At 33.8% G+C, this 19,183-nt stretch overlaps 1 protein-coding gene across 3 annotated transcripts in view; it reads right to left on the reverse strand.

Annotated features, from left to right (window-relative positions):
* Nucleotides 1-19,183, reverse strand: part of LOC136033928 (uncharacterized aarF domain-containing protein kinase 5-like) — an 82,114-nt gene that overhangs the window by 5,652 nt on the left and 57,279 nt on the right. Inside the window, exons 9-11 of one of the 3 annotated variants that reach the window (XM_065714944.1) lie at nt 15,931-16,101; nt 13,356-13,599; nt 9,283-9,462 (exon numbers count right to left, since the gene is read on the reverse strand). In XM_065714944.1, the coding sequence (XP_065571016.1) occupies nt 9,456-9,462; nt 13,356-13,599; nt 15,931-16,101 (422 nt within the window). In that variant the 3' untranslated portion in view covers nt 9,283-9,455. Of the gene's footprint in view, nt 1-9,275; nt 9,463-13,355; nt 13,600-15,930; nt 16,102-19,183 lie in introns of those variants that run through there. The other 2 variants (XM_065714943.1, XM_065714942.1) reach the window with 2 other exon arrangements.

The raw sequence follows: 19,183 nt of genomic DNA on the forward strand, positions 1-19,183 counted from the left end.
TAAGATATTATATCAGGGTACTCTCTTAAAATCAGATCACTAGAAACAATTTGAACTCTTAATTTTTACGCTTCAGCTAAAGCTCATGAAAAATGTTCGATAGAGATGGGTTTTTTTAGATGAAAAGCACTGTCAGTTGACCTCAACTGTAAATGTGTAAATGTGTAGCAGTCTTTTTTCTCAAAGAAAAACACCAGCCTTCTCAAAGACGGATTTGTGAACAAGAAAATGATTGCAATCCTCCGGCGGCTCAGAAGAATAGGGATTTTAATATTTGGTCTTCGAGAACTCACAAGACAATATAGGTTTTTTCTTTCTTTTTGTGTTTACAAAGCCTAGAGACAAGAGACCAAATCCCACTATAGATATTATATACGGTCCGTTGGCTTCATTAAGGCGTGATGATACGTAATTTGGTAAGTATGTTCTGTTTTGTCTCACGGTAGAATTGGAGTTTTTTAAGAAAAGTTTATGGAGGATGGGAGGGACAATTAAAAGTTTTTATTTGGGGGAAGGGGTCAATTACATTAAGGGGTCAAATAAATCAAGAATCAGAACGAGTTAAAAATGAAAGTGGGGAAGAAAAAAAATATTATGTTAGGAGAACAGCACCATTACAATCTTTGATACCAACAAATTGTGACGTCAAACCCAGGCAAAACGTACGAAGATACCGCAAACTACGGAAGCGTTATTTACAAGTCATTGGGACCTTTCAACACTACATGTATTCACTATGGAATCCTCCATTCTCCCTCAGGAAAACATGATTTGTCTGAAGACTGCTGCCCGCTTGGCCGATTTGCATTGCAATAATTTCCGAATGAATTTGTTATGCCTGTTAAAGGATATCACTTGCTCTCTCAACAGTTTTACAAACAAATACTAAGCTGGAACTCATGTTTTGCTTTAGCTTCGCTCAATATAACCGATGATCGAACCAAAAATAGTCGTAATGTTTACATTCAAAAAGCCGGACATATTTATCACAATATCAATTTAGCAGCACACCCAGCAGACCCCAGACGATGATTTTGAACCATATTCATATGACCAAACGTTCTTTCTAGACCCCTATGGAGATGTTAAAGACCACTTTTCATATCTTTTATATTATTAGATTAGTCGCAACCCATCAGATCTCTTGGAAGAATTACTGTGAGACACAAAAATTTATGCTAAATGTTGCATGCAAATGCTATATATATATATATATATATATATATATATATATATATATATATATATATATATATATATATATATATATATATATATATATATATATATATATATATATATATATATATATATATACGCTGGATTTGAATTTTACTTGAAAATGTATATATTGAGGGGGCACTGCAAGAAAAAATCCAAACACGGCCCCACACCTAGCCGATTCGGCCCTAATAACAGCCTTTAGCGTGTCCCTCCCTCCCCCAAAACAATTCTCATTCCATAATATGTAGAAAAATGATAATTTTGAAAATTACATTTTACAAAGGGAGAACCTTTATCTTGACTTCATTCCTTGTTTATCCAAGAAATTCATGAATTTCTTAGAACCTATATATTTACAGAGTATATATCCCCGCCTCTAATTTGCAATTATATTGGGTAATACATTACCCATATGATGGATATCCGAGAGATACCTCTTAGGGGGATAGGCCTCTTCTTCTTGGCTTCTTGCAGCAGAACTAGGCCTTTTCCGCCTCACCTGGCATTTGAAATCCAGATGTTTCATGGGAATTGGCTGTTCAAAATTTGGGAAATTTTTAGCAATTTCATCTGCACTATGATTATAATGCACATATTTCAATACTTATAACATATTAAATAAAAAAAAACAAGTTTTTTCAACTGAAAGTAAGGAGCGACATTAAAACTTAAAACGAACAGAAATTACTTCGTATATGAAAGGGGCTGCTTCCTCATCAACGCCCCGCTCTTTACGCTAAAGTTTGACTCTTTCTCTCAGCTCTTCTTTTTAAAACAGTAGACGAGGGGGCGAGACACCAAATCTTAAATTTTGTCCCAATTCATTAAGAATGACCCCTGAATCACAAAAGCCGTAGAATAAATAGTTGACATTACTAAAAATACTTTAGCGTAAAGAGCGAGGTATTAGGAGGAGGTGAGCCCCTCATATGGGTAATGATTTCTGTTCGTTTTTAGGTTTAATGCTGCTCCTTACTTCCAGCTAAAAAAAACTTTTTCATATTTATTTTTTCATTGTTTTTTTTTAAATAATGCTAGTAAATCCTGCGCTCCCTTCATGGAAATTTTCTTCCCCCATGACAAATTCCTTGATGGAAAGTTCCCCCAGTATATCCCCCTCTTCTCAACCCCTCCCCCAACCGAAAAATCCTCCTGAAAGCGCCTGTAAACTTCCCAATAACCATTACTATATGTAAGCACTGGTCAAAGTTTGTAACTTGTAGCCCCTCCCACGGGGACTGTGGAGGAGTAAGTCGTCTCCAAAGACATAGTTATAAGGTATTTCGACTACGCTGAATAAAATAGCTATCCCAGAATTTTGATCCGTTGACTTTGGAAAATAATTAGCGTGGGAGGGGGCCTAGGTGCCCTCCAATTTTTTTGGTCACTTAAAAAGGGCACTAGAACTTTTCATTCCCGTTAGAATGAGCCCTCTCGCAACATTCTAGGACAACTGGGTCGATACGATCACCCCTGGAAAAAAAAAACAAAACAAACAAATAAACACGCATCCGTGATCTGCCTTCTGGCAAAAAATACAAAATTCCACATTTTTGTAGATAGGAGCTTGAAACTTCTACAGTAGGGTTCTCTGATACGCTGAATCTGATGGTGTAATTTTCGTTAAGATTCTATGACTTTTAGGGGGTGTTTCCCCCTATTTTCTAAAATAACGCAAATTTTCTCAGGCTCGTAACTTTTGATGCGTAAGACTAAACTTGATGAAACTTATATATTTAAAATCAACATTAAAATGCGATTCTTTTGATGTAGCTATTGGTATCAAAATTCCATTTTTCAGAGTTTTGGTTTCTATTGAGCCGGGTCGCTTCTTACTACAGTTCGTTACCACGAACTGTTTGAAACAATATAGCTTGGACTGTACTGGAAATATGTTATCCAACTTATTTCCAGAGACCAGGTCTAGGAGCTCAAAGCCTGATATGGAATCTGGAAAAATTATAAATTTATTTAATTAGAACTAGGTGAGAACTTAATTGTGAGATATTCCAGGGCAACATTTATGGCATTTAATTCAGATGACATCCTACATAAATTATCAAACTGTTTCTCAATCATTTTAATAATAGTGCAGGTAGAAATAATAGTGCAATATTTTTAACCATTGAAAAGAAAAGGGAAGTGTTCTTTACATGTGATTCTATCAAATTTAGCAAACTGTTTCTAGATTAAGTGGAGGGGAGTAAGTTATATGGTCCAATATGAGAAATTGGTATTTATTAAAGGAAGCACCCAGGTCCATTGAGAGGTCTTGAGGGAAACGAGAGCATAAGACCCAGCATGAATTGGGTATTTCATTTGAACACTGAAATCCACGAGTAAGGCCTCTAAACATGATTACATTTTTTCGCCTGTTGTGCAATGTGTGTGAGCCATTAGCTTCAGTTTTAGAAAACAATGATGAGTTTCTTCTTTCTGTTATTTTTGATAGCAAGAACGTAGTAACTTTGGTTTTCTTGAGACCAAATATGGGGTGGATTATGTCATTTTGTTTGGTTTCAATTTTCTGCAGCAATGTGTTTTGAAATCGTGCGTGACATTTATAAAACTGAAAGCAACGGTGTCTCATTACAGCACCTTGTTGTAGATAATAGTTATTTTTACTATTCTAAAAGTCTTATAGCATTAGTTTGTAGTGTTTTGAATGTGAAGGTGGATAACAAGTTTTTGATATAATAAGAGACAAAGATAGTTTATGTGGACAAGGATTGTGCTGCAAATTAACGTTAGTTTTGCATATACCGAGTTATACTGTGGTGGAATTGAATTATAATAGATTTGGTCGGGAGGATAGATAAACCTGATTTTTGGGTGAATTTCGTAAACAAGAATAGTGAATTTTGTAGCTTTGACTATGCAGTCTTCAAGGTATTGTCTCTTTTCGAAAACATCGCTTACAAAGGTCAATGTCTCAGACATTGAAATAAAAGACGATTCAGGACTACGCTTAATGGAAGGCCTTTGGCTGTTGGAGTTTTTAGAAAAGAAGCTGTACAACTCTGAACAATGAATGACGTATTTTCACTATCTGATGTAGGATAGTAGCTTCGGGAGACTTTAATTTTAAAGGCTCTATCACAATCTATAATTTCTAATTTATAAAATCGTATTTTTATCTAATTATTTGAAGCTCATTAATTGATTCTCATATTTGAATTACTAAGTTGAAATTTGACATTCACAACTTTTAAGCCATAAAAAAAAAAAAAAAAAAAAATCAGATCATCATCTGTGGTTCATAGTCTGAGGCCTTCTGTTTGGAATAGTCTGCCGGCTAGCATCAGGGAGTCTGTCACTTTACACGGGTTTAAAAATAAATTGAAAACATTTTATCGCAGTTTGCAGTATGTCCTTTTAGGACATACTGCACAAAGATTTAGTTTGCAGTATGTTTTATCGCAGTATGTCCTTTTTCGCAGTTCTTGAGGTGGGGTGGGGGCTGAAACCGGTAAATAATATTTAATAGGATTATTTTGCTGCATTTTATTCATGTGTATGTGTTGTTATTATATATAAGATAGGCTAGGTGGATAATCGTGAGATGTTAAGTTTAGATGTTTATTTATAGAATATAAATTATAATATGAATTTGCAGCACAAGTCCCTAGGACTTTCTTTTTGCTGCAATAATTTATTAGTGTTGTCATTTCTATTTACGTTTATATTGTGGATAAAAATAAAACCTACCTACCTACCTAAGAACAGAAAATAAACAAGTTTATAAATTAAATTTTCAAAAGTAGAAAAGACCCCTTTTTGGCAGACTTATCAAGCAGGTGATATATATATATATATATATATATATATATATATATATATATATATATATATATATATATATATATATATATATATATATATACTAGCTGTTGGGGTGGCGCTTCGCGCCACCCCAACACCTAGTTGGTGGGGGCGCTTCGCGCCCCCCCCAAGCCCCCCCGCGCGCGTAAGTCGTTACGCGCCATAATAGTTACGCGCCATTGTAGTTGTGTCCCTATGTCCCACCTGTGAATATAGATAGATATATATATATGGTTTTAACTACGTAAAACTTGCGAATATACAACATTCTTTGCTGTCCCATTGTCTTTGCATATAAATAGATTGTCAGGTTTACCGACTCTTGAACATGCAACATATAATGGTCCATGGGAAAACAATCTGTATTCAGATCTATACCTCATGATTCTAATGATTGCCCTTGAGCTTTGTTGATGGTTATTGCTAATCGACCATTCCATGTCCCGGTGTCCCGGTCGTCATTTACATCCCCCTGTTTCCCCCGGTGTCCCCGTTGTAGTTGTGTCCCGGTCGTCATTTATATTCCCTGTGTCCCGGTCGTCATTTGTATCCCGGTGTCCCGGTCTGTATATACATTCGTTTTTTAGTTTTGTTTTTCTCCTTTATTTTTTTCCTTTTTTTTTCTTTTTTAGCTTATTTAGATTTTTAGATTTTTTAGTTTTTTTATTAGTTTTTAGTTTTTTTTTCTTTTTAGTTTTTTTGTCCCGGTCGTCATTTATATCCCCCTGTTTCCCCCGGTGTCCCCGTTGTAGTTGTGTCCCTGTGTCCCGGTTTTTAGTTCTTTTAGTTTTTACCTTTTTTAGTTTTTTTTTAGTTTTTTAGATGAAAATTTTTTTTAGTTTTTTCCTTTTTTTCTTTTTAGTTTTTTATTGGTTTTTACCTTTATGTTAGCTTATTTTTCAGTTTTTTCCTTTTTTTTAGTTTTTTTTTATTTTTTTTTTTTAGTTTTTTACCTTTTTTTAGTTTTTTTAGTTTTTTCAGTTTTTTTAGTTTTTTAGCTTTTTTACTTTTTTTATTAGTTTTTAGTTTTTTTGTAGTTTTTGCCTTTTTTAGTTTTTTCAGTTTTTTTTTAGTTTTTTATTGGTTTTTACCTTTTTTTTAGCTTATTTTTCAGTTTTTTCCTTTTGTTTAGTTGTTTTTAGTTTTTAGTTTTTTTAGTTTTTTACCTTTTTTTAGTTTTTTTAGTTTTTTAGCTTTTTTATTTTTTTTTTATTAGTTTTTAGTTTTTTTTGCAGTTTTTGCCTTTTTTTTAGTTTTTTTAGTTTTTTAGCTTTTTTATTAGTTTTTAGTTTTTTTTGTAGTTTTTGCCTTTTTTTAGTTTTTTTAGTTTTTTAGCTTTTTTATTTTTTTTATTAGTTTTTAGTTTTTTTGTAGTTTTTGCCTTTTTTTAGTTTTTTCAGTTTTGACGTCACCTGATCCAGTTTTTTCAGGTGACGTCACCTGATCCACGATCCACAGACAACTTATTTTTATATATATAGATAGTTTTTTTTTTTACTTATGTCCTGGTCGTCATTTATACTCCCTGTGTCCCTGTGCTTTGTTGATTGCTAATCGAACATTCCTTTTGTCCTGGTCGCTTTCTCTTTGAGTGTCGTCATTTATTAGTTTTTTCCTTTTTTTTTTTAGTTTTTTATTGGTTTTACCTTTATTTTAGCTTATTTTTCAGTTTTTTCCTTTTTTTAGTTTTTTTTTATTTTTTATTTTTTTTTAGTTTTTTACCTTTTTTTAGTTTTTTTTTAGTTTTTTTAGTTTTTTAGCTTTTTTACTTTTTTTATTAGTTTTTAGTTTTTTTTGTAGTTTTTGCCTTTTTTTAGTTTTTTCAGTTTTTTTTTTAGTTTTTTTATTGGTTTTTACCTTTATAGTTTTTTTAGTTTTTTAGCTTTTTTATTTTTTTTATTAGTTTTTAGTTTTTTTTGTAGTTTTTGCCTTTTTTTAGTTTTTTCAGTTTTGACGTCACCTGATCCAGTTTTTTCAGGTGACGTCACCTGACACATCCATCCACACATCCACAGACAGACAGACAACTTATTTTTATATATATATATATATGTATATATATATATATATTTTTAAAAAATGGATGTGGGTAATATAAAATCGAATGTACTATAATATCGAACGTGTGTAATGAAGTTCTTGAGTGCACTCTGGCGAAGATTCTAGACATAAAATTATCCCCCTTCCCTCAAACCTCTCCTAATAGTTTTTCCATTGACTAAATCTGACATTTAATAGTGTTATTTTGAATGTAGGGAAAACTTCCGGTTGGGAATTCTTAAGAGGAGGGGAAATTTTCCATATTAAGGCGAATTCGATTAGCATATCGTTATCCGACTCTTTGCATATATAATCACAATAAATTAATCAGGTAAACAACATAAATGTATGGTGAGAACACCTTTATTTAGTCTGAGATTAAGTCAATTGTGGAAAGCTAATGTTTGAAAAAAATCGGCAAGGGGAATTTTCAGCAGGGGAAATTTTAAGCGTTGGGGAGGGGAATTTACCTTGAATGTGTTCTTTTGGAGATTGTAGCAATGCGTGGCGGTTAGGCTAGTTTGTTACGAGCAACCCATCGGTCAATTAGGATAGCCTACTAATGATAAAAATTGATAATATATCCCCACTCCCTTTGTTCTGGCTTATGTAGCTTTTTAGGCACATTTTCATAGATATTCTAAATAATTCCCTCTGGTTTCTGGATCCTTGGCTGCCAATTAGATAAATGTGCACTGAAAGGGCCCCCAGTCTCCAAAGAGTCCATTGCATCTAAGCAGAAAGGTTAGCCAATGGCCTTATAAGTAAAGGTGACGATAACACTCAAAACTCTTTGTAGCCAATATCTATTTTCGTATAAACAGTCCCCTAGCCAGAAAAAGGGAAATATAAGATAAGACTAATTATAATGACGAAGACCGCACTGATTTTCCATCATGCAAAATAACGGAAGATAACGATGAAATTTTTCAACACAGTGAATGCAACCTAAGCAAATATTTTGGCTATCTAAGGAACAGCCGTCATCATCGAAATAAGATATAAAACTAATAAAAAGAAAACGAACTGACTCTAAAGAAGCTCACCGATTCAATAAATTTTCAACGAACTTTTTGAAAATCTATTTAATAATTTAGTTCGAAAATTTCCTTTATTAATGTTTTTTTATAGTAATTTTTTTTATTCGTTTTATGTTATAATTTGCTGATGACGGCTTTTGCAAGTATAGCCGAAACCGCTTAAATTGTATTTTCAATTTAACAATTTAATTCGAAACCGATTAAATTGTTACTTGGTGGCATAATAATAATCATGCCACCTTATCTGATCCATGAAGAGCTTAAAATATGCAGAGAACATATCCAATGAGTTTTCTACTTTACACAATTGATAGCGTTCAAAAATGCCAGAATGCCAATATCTAACCAGAAAACTATGATTTGATGGCATAAAGTGGATAGGGGTGCATCTAGAGGGGGGAGCCCCCCCCTTCCCCGAAACTTTTTTCAGAATCATAAAAATGTAACAAAACATGCATATTAATAAGTTTTGGAGGCGTTTGTTTTCCGCCCACCCACCCGTGAACAAAAATCCTGTCTACGGCCTCGAAAGCGGATAACAGTTTCTAGGGGACTTTACATTCAGATCAAGTTAGATTGGTTTCTGGTGCTCACAGGAGAACAGGCGTTTTTTGTCTACAGGAAAGTGACTATCCCATTATAGAAATTGAAAAATCCAACAGAAAATTAAGGATCAAGACGCCCGGAGGAATCTTCAATGAAAGGAAGCATAGGGAGAAACTGTAAACCCATTCTACAACAATTAAACTATTTTTTTTTTCAATTCAGCTTTTGCACCTTAATAAGAAGGTTTGTTATTGGGAAAGCAAATTTACAGACTAAAAAATCCATTAAAAAAAGTTTCTTGAATACTAGTTTGACAGTGACACTTGCCTCGCCTTCAATACATCTTATTGCAAATAACTCCTATTGATTTCCGTTACTAAAAGCCAGTGAAAAACATTTGATTTCAAACAAAAACGTTTTTCATAGGTTGTCAATGATGAAAATCGAAAGTAAGCTATATAGAGCTCAGGATGGGGTTTTCTTTGAATACGGCTGTATTAATTTTAAATCACTTCATAGCTTTCAGATGAATGACTGTTTAGACCCCCTTCCCACATACGATAATCTCAGTTGATACATCTGCAATATGAAATGACTTATTACCGAAGAACAAGGAGCATTGTCCGTGGCATAGTTTTTAAGGCTTTCGTTATCTGGTCAAATCTTTGTTTCGCCATCTCCTCCATATAAATAGTTTCGGTAGAAGAGAGGACATCATGCAAGCTACTAACTACTCCGATAGAAGATGGCAGTGGTCGTTGCAGAAGCATTTCAGCAAATATGTTATGATCTAAAAGAGAATCGTCCAGGTAATGTTCACTATTGAATCTTATTTTATTGAAGTCAATTTTTTTTATTAGTATATTACATTTATTATTTATTACTACCATAATTTGATTTTATTATTTGATTTATTTAAATAGAAAATGGTAGGCACACGGTGCTTCTCTTTACGAATGGCCTTATCATTTATGGGATGTACAAGTTAAATTTACTAGGGAATGCACTAACCCCATAGAAATACATCGCTGATAAAATCAATGGCGATGCAATTCAAACACCAGTAAAACCCCCAATAGTCTCTATTAAGACATTTAATGTGTTCCGATTTTATGTCCAAATCTATAACCGCTTCGGCAAGACGCAACGCAGTTCACTTGAAATTAATTTTAAAGTCTTTTACACCATGCACACCATGATGTCAGATGATTCCAACAGGAGGGGGGGGGGTTTGTATTCTTGTCCAGAGATTGGCAGGAAGGTCTGAAAATATTTGTGATTTGACGGTTGAAATTTTGTGTCTGGTGACTTCGTACAGCTACACTATGAGTTTCCAATAAAGATTATAAAAAACCCTAACAATACATTCTGCAGTTCTGTGGGTACATGTACGTAGAGGGGAAGGAAGTGGTTGGACTAAAAATATGGCATATCTCTTATGAATTTTTACAATATTTCCAAAAAACATTCTTAAGAAAATTCCTTTTTGTCTTCAAGCCATTTCTTTTCCCTTGCAGAAGTCTCTTGCATGCTTATCCCCCTTCCCTCTGAAAAATTCGGGGCGTCTATTTGAGGTTTGGAAGACACCCGGTAAAAGGAGTTTGAACAAATATTCAAAATATCTTAAAAATTACAATTCAAATCAAACAGTTCGTGGTAACGCACTGTAGTAAGGAGCGACCCGGCTCAATAGTAAACGAAACTCTAAAAGACGGAATTTTGATGCTGAAATATACATCAAAAGAATCGGATTTTCATGCTGATTTTAAATATATAAGCTGAGAAAATTAATAAGAAAATTATAAGCCTGAGAAAATTTGCCTTATTTTGGAAAATAGGGGGAAACACTCCCTAAAAGTCATAGAATCTTAACGAAAATCACACCATCACATTCGGCGTATCAGAGAACCATATAGCAGAAATTTCAAGCTACTATCTACAAAAATGTGGAATTTCGTATTTTTTGCCAGAAGACAAATCACGGGCGTGTTTATTTGTTGTTTTTTTTTGTTTTCTTTTCCCCAGGGGTCATCGTATCGACCAAGTGGTCCTAGAATGTCGCAAGAGGGCTCATTCTAACGTAAATGAAAGGTTCTAGTGCCCTTTTTAAGTGACCAAAAAAATTGGAGGGCACCTAGGCCCCCTCCCACGCTCATTTTTTCTCCAAATTCAACGGATCAAAATTTTGAGATAGCCCTTTTGTTCCGCATAGTCATAAACCATAATAACTATGTCTTTGGGAATGACTTACTCCCCCAGAGTCCCTGGGGGAGGGGCTGCAAGTTACAAACTTCGACCAGTGTTTACATATAATAATGGTTATTGGGAAGTGTACAGACGTTTTCAGGGGATTTTTTTGGTTTTGGGGGTGGGGTTGACGGGAGGGGGCTATGTGGGAGGATCTTTCCTTGGAGAAATATGTCACGGGGGAACAGAAATTCAATGAAAAGGGCGCAGGATTTTCTAAAATTACTATAAAAAAACAAAGAAAAAATAAACATGGAAAAGTATTTTCAATTGAAAGTAAGGAATAGCATTGAAACTTAAAACAAACAGAGATTATTACGCATATGAGGGGTGCTAAAATATTTTAGCATAAAGAGCGAGGTATTTAGGAGGAGATAAATACCTCACTCTTTATGCTATAGTATTTTCAGTAATTTCAACTATTTATTCTACGGCCTTTCTGATTCAGGGGTCATTCTTAAAGAATGGGGACAAAACTTACGATTTAGTGTAAAGAGTGAGGTATTAACGAGGGTACAAACCCCCTCATATACATAACAAAAATTTAAGAATATAAAAGTTTGTTACGTAAGTTAATTCTTAAGTTACGTATATTTTTAACTAATAAAAACATTCGTTAAAAATTAAAATTTATAGTTGCCTTTTTATGTAACCGAAAAATTGCAGGGCAACTAGGCCTCTTTCCCCACCCCTTATTTCTCAAAACCGTCTGATCAAAACTAAGAGAAAGCCATTTAGCCAAAACAGGAATTAATATGCAAATTTCATTTTAATAATTTATGTGTGGAGAGCCAAAATCAAACTTTTTAAAACAATTAAAAGCTTTAGCGTAAAGAGCGAGGGATTGCGGAGGGGACAACCCATTTCATATACGGAGTAATTTCTGTTCGTTTTAAGTTTTAATGTCGCTCCTTACTTTCAGTTAAAAAAAAAACAAGTTTTTTTTTATTTAATTAAATTTAAAAACGTCAATAGAGCGAAAAAAAGACATTGAATGAATAAAAGGATGAATGAGTTGAGAAATAAATGTAAATAGAATTCAGTTTATTTTCTCTTCGTTGAAATTAGCAAATGCAACACTTGCAAAAAAAAAACACAGATGAATAAAATAGGAAGAAAGACCAGTTTATTTTCACTTTATAGCTTAGTTGCCCCTGTTTGAAGAATTCAACGAACATCAATTATTCAAACCAACAACCTAACCTAAAGTCGATAGAAAGTTGACATGGGAGAGCTTTTCATTACCAATCTAGATTCACTTTAAAAGCTCAATATATTCCGATTCAAAGTTAAATCCAAAGTTAAAGTTTTGGTTCCAAATCCGGGCGAATTATTTTTCTTTCCGATCTAGCACAAGGTTCCTGAAAGGAAGCTCTGATTTAGCACAAAAGGTCCCGAAAGAGAGCTCCAATTTAGCACAAAGATCATGAAAGGGAGTACCTATGTAGCACAAAGATCTGACAGGGAATTCCGATTTAGCACAAAGGTACTGAAAGGAAGCTCTGATTTAGCACAAAAGGTCCTGAAAGAGTTCCAGTTTAGCACAAAGATGATGAAAGGGAGCACCGATGTAGCACAAAGATCTAACAGGGAGTTCTGATTTAGCACAAAGGTACTGAAAGGAAGCTCTGATTTAGCACAAAAGGTCCTGAAAGAGTTCCAATTTAGTACAAAGATCATGAAAGGGAGCACCAATGTAGCACAAAGATCTGACAGGGAGTTCGGATTTAGCACAAAGGTACTGAAAGGGAGTGGACCTGTTTCAGACACAAACACTATTATAGATTTAGCAACCTATAAAAGGGGAACAAACAAATTAAAGCACATTTGATTCTAAAATAAAAGTTCATTCTCTCTGAACATAAATAAACAAAAAATCGTTTTTATAATTAAAATCCGCTGGATATATATTTCAAAACTGTAGAACTCCATTTCGATTTTTGGTCAAGTTTTGACGCCAAACTTGTAAGCTATGGGTATGTTTTGGAATATTTTCTCTTTTTCTAGTGTTTTTATGTATGTGTGTTTTTTATTTTTGCATAAAATATGGTTCTTTTTTGTGAGCACAGCTTACTTGCTACTCACTTGTATGGCTTTATTGGGCTCGACAATGCACTCGTCTAAAGTTGGCGTTCCCTCAGCGTTCAGCGGGTGAAGCGTCCGCGTCCAGACATCATATTACCTCATAAAAAGGAAACATTTTCGTGGAAGTGACTATTTGGCTTGCTTCTGTTTCAGAGTTGAAAAATTAATCCTCTTGGCTGGCAAATTATTTTTGAATTAAATAAAAGCTTCCAAATACTAAAAATAAGTTAATTATGTGATTAATCAATTAAAAAATTAATGCAATTAATTTAAAAATTTGAATTAATTATTAAATGAATATTTAATTTACTATTAATTAATAAATTAATTAATGCAAACCAAGGGCCTAACCTGAAAATCAGCAACAGTTGGCGTGGGATAGCTTTATAGGCACTGAGAACCTTATCGTGCATATCCTCCATGAATCCTCTCAGTTCTGCCTTTTTTTCTGGGCTCATCTTATTCCAATCGGTGCGGAAGCTATCTTTAGGGCCGGCTTTATCAAGCATTAATTCAAATATATCAGCGGTTTTAGATGATTTGTCATGAGGAACAAACCGCTGAGAGACAGCCATACAAAACAAGCGATAGTCGTCTAGAAATTAAGTCACAGCTGTTAAAAAATGTATTTTATTACTTTTTCTTTTTTTTAAGCTTTAGGCTACTATTCTGAAGTCATCAGGACCTGATAAGAAATAATAAAATACTTATTCAAAAAATTAAACATTCCATAGGTACTTCATTACAAGGACATAAATAAACTTGTCCATTTAATTAATAAGCCATTAGGACCAAAGAGTACGATTTACTTAAACGAGTGGAAGCTGGTGCTAGTTTCGAAAAAAAAACACCATTGTCATTTAGCGTTTGGCGTCTCTTGGTGCCCTGGAAAAAATTAAGACCTGGGAAATTTTTAAAATCTCTGTCTCTCAGCCACTTATCTTCTAATCGCTTATCTCTTTGTTCTCGCGGCGGCATATCTTTTAGCCGCATAATTCTTCGTTCTTCACTTTCATTTCAAATTCACTCTACTTCTTGTTGTCGCATGTAGCCTATTGTAACCACATATTTCTTTGACCTACCAATCGCCAAAGATTATGGTAATCTATCGAGTTTTAAGTACTCAATAGATTACCATAGACATAGTTGATTGGTAATATAATTTCTGCGTCAATTTCAACAAAGGAAAATACAAGACTTTATAAAGGCTGAGCTTTTCCTTCATTAAAGCTATCGCAAAAGTAAAGTATCAATAAGTTATACAAGAAGTAACCTATTAAGATTTCAGTTAAGGGCAAATGTGCCCTTTATCCTTACTAGCAGGAACTTTATAGGGTGCAAATATAGTTCAAGGAAAATACTTCAAGAAAAAAAAGAATTCTTAAATCCTACTATATTTTCGACAAATAAAAAAAAGAAGATACACAATTCGAATGTTGACAGATATTGTCGACATTTATAGAGAATAAAAATACACTGCTGCACAACCAAAGGCCTTTTACAATGTGAGGCTCCTGATAAGCCCTCAAATACAAAATATTTTCCATACATCCCATAAATCACAATAAAATTTTAAAATGTTGGCACAAAAAAATAATCAGTACGTAGTTTCCACTAATAGTTTGAAAATCACAATTTTTTTAAACTCTTGTAAAGATAAAACCCCATTTCCTCGCCAAAGAGGGGTTTATCAAATGCTATGTGACTACACCACTGTGGCAATTACTATGTCGGAAGGACCTATCAAAGATTAAGCATAACACTTACAACACCATAAAGAAACAAGACTTTATTTCTAATAGTTCTAATAACTCCTTTGATTCTACTTTAGGTAACCATATTTTTGATAACCTTAGCCACACGATACTTTTTGAAAAATCTTCACTCATTAGTAATGATTTGGGCATAAAACAGGTCGTTCGAGAATCAATTGAAATTAGACTCAAATTAAATCATAAAATTTCTTTAGATATGGACTTAGAGGAATCCTCATTAAATTCTTTATACAAAAATTTAATTAAAAATGATCTAGGAAAATATATTACTAAACCAATAGACAATAATAATGAGCCTCTTACAAAAAAGCCTTTGATGCTTTGTACCAAAAAGCAAAAAAAAGCTTTTGAAAAAAGCTTTTGAAAGCGTGTATTTTATTATTTTTGTTTTGTTTAAATGAATTTTATCACCTCACCTCACTTTATCTATCAGTCCTGGTTTGATTTCGTTGAACTATTGATGCTAGGGTTGTTTTAAAAGTTTTTTTTTAAACCTTTTTAGTTTTAAAGTTCGCATTTTAATGTAAGTTTCCTTTTTATATTTTTGCTTGTATTGTGAAGAGGACGGCCCTTGGACATAGGGCGAAAATATCCATTTAAAGCTGTATTCAACTGTCTCATACAAAAATTTTCTATTGTTATACATGTTGTTTATAATATCTCCTACTTTAATACTTGAAGTTGTTCTTTGCTTTTTTTTTCTTTGAATCAGAAAAACTACAATTAGAACAAACAAAGTAGTACCTGAACATGAACTATCAGACTTCCAAAAAAATTATTAATCAATTGAAAGAAGCTGGAAAACCTGATTTGAAAGAGCAAAAATCGTCATTGACTACTCTTATCTCAAGTTATTAGTTGGGTTATTAGTAATTAGTTACTAATTAACTGAAATAGTTAAGTTGATGCTATAGCAAAATATATTTTTCTCAAAAGCAATCACACGACAATTATACTAATACTAAGAAAAAACTGCAAACTAATTTCTTAATGAAACCTATTTCCGGACCAAACTGTTCAAAATGAAAAGCGACAACACTAATTCAAAAGAGTGAAGTAGGAGAGAGATAGGACATATAACGAGGGAAAGAGAAAAGAAAGAACAAAAAAGAGCTGATGGAAAAATGGGAAGAAGAGAGCTGGAACCTTACCTGGAACTCCTAGTTGTGCGGAATACTTTCTCATTCCTTTATGGTCATTCAGTACAATAGACTTCCATAAACTGCACAACATTTTCCTAACCTGGCTTGGCAATTCTTCATACAATCCATGATCTAGTAAAACTAGTTCAGCCTTTTTGTTAGCCGCCTTCCGAACGAGAACTGAAAAGAATACAAATTTAGGATTTGAAAATAGGAGATATAACTACCTGTATTTATACTTCAAGGAAAGAAAGGATTCTTAAACCCCACTATGCTTTTCACAAACCAAAAAAGAAGAGATAAAATTAGAATACTGATAGATATCTTCAACATTTACAGAGACTTAAAACGTTAAAAAACTAATGAAAACAAAACGTCCCCTTAATCTAGATACCTTAATCTACAAACGAAAGTGGTAGTAAAATCTGGTTTAGTTGAATAAAACATACAATGCAATATATGTCTTGAAAACTCGGAAAAGTGAGAATTCAACTGTTGACGAAAAAAAAATCCATATGCAGTTACGTAATTTTGTTAGTAGAGGTCGCTAAATTAAAATAAAGAATTGAAAGTAAAAAATGAGCAAAAAATCAGCTATTAACATACGGAATCAAAACAGTTTAAGAGTGTGTAACTTCCCTCTCAATATTAGCAGTCTTTTGGAATTCATAAATTGTTAATGCCTGAAATTCTACAGACAAAGTGTTTCAAATTTAATTGATTAGTTTTCCTTACCTATTTTCACGCTTCAAGATGGTAACACACATGAAAACGTGACCCTGTCCTAATGACTTGATAGTTTTCGAACAACCAAAAGAAAATTTTATTTTGGAAAATTCTTCAGTCTTCAGGTATGAAGAGACAGACGATGGGTCCAGAGGGGGGAACTGATTTGTTTTGATGTCGTTGAAAGTTTAACAACTTAATGTTAACAAAAATTATCAAGAGAAAAATATTCTTTCTATTTAGAACAAACTCTGTAAAAAAAAGAAGGAAACAAAGTTTTGTCCAGCAACATAGAGAGCATCAATGATTACCATTTTACATGATTAGAATTTTTTCCAACGTCAAATCTCTACATAAGTTCTTGTATTTTAAAAACGATTAAAGAATTTTTTTTTATTTCGACAAGAAACAACGCTGGTGATAGACATAAAGATATTTATATAGTCTTGGATATGGGCATGACTTTGAACTCAACTTATGTAAATCAATTTGTAATTTTTTGCAATAGGCTAGAAAAGATGAAGATACGGGAAAAGTTGATTTCTGATTAATTTTTTTTTATATTTTAGAAATCTTAATTATTTAAGTACAAGACTCGGTTCAACCGAACGAAACATAAAGTTAAGCTCTTTATGAAGTAAACTTTAAGCCGCTTGAACGCAGAACGTATGCCACCGGTAAAATTACAATCAAGTACACTTTTAATATATTTGGTGCCGTGGGAAGAAGAAATGCTTATATAGTTCTTAAAGGCACTGCAGCCTACCTTCCTAGTCTGATTTCGGATTCTCTTGAGAGATACCAAGTGAGTTTCAAAAGCACCTACGAGTTAATCTGGTAACGGACAAAAAAAAATGATATGTATCCCTTATGAGACAACTAACAAGACTTAGACGTTGAAATTGTAGATGGCAGAATTCATGGGACATTATACCAGCCACCCATGTGTTGCCAAACAGGCTCGACAGGAGGAAATGATCAGAAGACAAAAACAAAAGTGTTTAAAGTTAACTTAAGCGTCTTTTTACACCGTCCCCATTGTCATTAACACTCAGAAGAAGCGTATAACTTGAACAGAGAAAAGTTCCTTATAAAACAAGCCTCAGTACAGCATTAAAAATTCCAACCAAATATAAAAATATGATGCAAAGGATTAAAACACTAAAATCTGTCCACACTAATTTCTAAAATAAAGAAATAGCAAAAATTATTTTTATCAATTGAATTTTTGAATTTCGCGCTTAAATTCTAAAAGAAAATTTATTCTCCCACGTTTCAAATTGTTCAGAGAATTATGTTAGAGAATAGCACGCGAGCCGACAAGGCCAAAATGACCTAAATTCTGACTTGATGCTATAACAATTTAAATCTTGAGACTGTAAAAAAACGAGTCATGTCTAAGCTATCAATGGGCTTGGTACAAAATTTAAATAAGTGAAAAGTCACCTTGTTTCACTCGTTGTGATGCTCAAGTTTTCAACCCTCATAGTTTCCTTTTGTTTCACTCAGGCCGAAGAGCATTCATTGCTTGCCTGTGACTGACGCCATCGAACTCTTTCAATATATCAATGATGCACATATACAGAGGCGACTTATTTCTTTCCGAGTCCATAAGTACGTTAGCCAGAAGGGATAGATGAGATGACCCCTTTCAAGGAGCTGTTGGGAACAAAATCGGGCACACGAGACCTTTTTTGGAATCCAAGCTGATTATCCCCAAACTGTCCAGTATCAAGCTCGGAGAAGATCATATATTCAAACACCTTGCTCAAGATACACGAGACGGTTAAGGGTCTACACGATTTGCATTCTTTTGGATCTATTCTTTTTTGGCAATAGATGAGATGACCCCTTTCAGGGAACTGTTGGGAACAAAATCCCTGGTGATGCCTATCTGGAAAATAAGCTGAAGATGGGAACAGAAGCATTCAGCTAAGTGCTTAAGGTGTTTTGTTGTAAGATCGTCGCTGTCCAGTGTATTCTTTGCTTTGGAATGTACTTTTCTGACAGCTAGCTTAATTTTCTAAAGGGAAATGGGAACAACGCAATGCTGCCCTGCGAAACGTGCAAGCCAGCTAGACACTTCCGCTTCATACAGATTGGATATAATGAAATTCTCACCTCCATACACCGAAATATAGTAAGAGGGCTAATCCTGCAGTGTCAGAGAAGTACTATATGGACGATCGTCTGGTCTGATTTAGCTTAGCCACGATTTCTTATTTCCAGTGAAATATTGCCCGACAATTCGGTACCTCTTCATTTCAGCTTTTTATTTGCGTTTTGTGCTCCGTTTCAGCTCGAATACAGTCCCGCGTAACGGTCTACCACAAGCAATTCCAAATTTTCGGCCAATTTTTTGCATGTCGTTTTATCGACTGGAGTTCAGTGGATTCGTACCACATCGGTTGGCCAGAGCACAGTCGATGAAACGGAACTCTGATGCGGCTTAGGACCGAACCAACAGTGAAACATACAGGGGAATATTGCATTTCTCCCATTTTCATTTGTGGACCCACTTTCTGGAACAAGCGTT

Source organism: Artemia franciscana, chromosome 12 (assembly GCF_032884065.1).
Source record: "Artemia franciscana chromosome 12, ASM3288406v1, whole genome shotgun sequence".
Classification (NCBI taxonomy): domain Eukaryota; kingdom Metazoa; phylum Arthropoda; class Branchiopoda; order Anostraca; family Artemiidae; genus Artemia; species Artemia franciscana.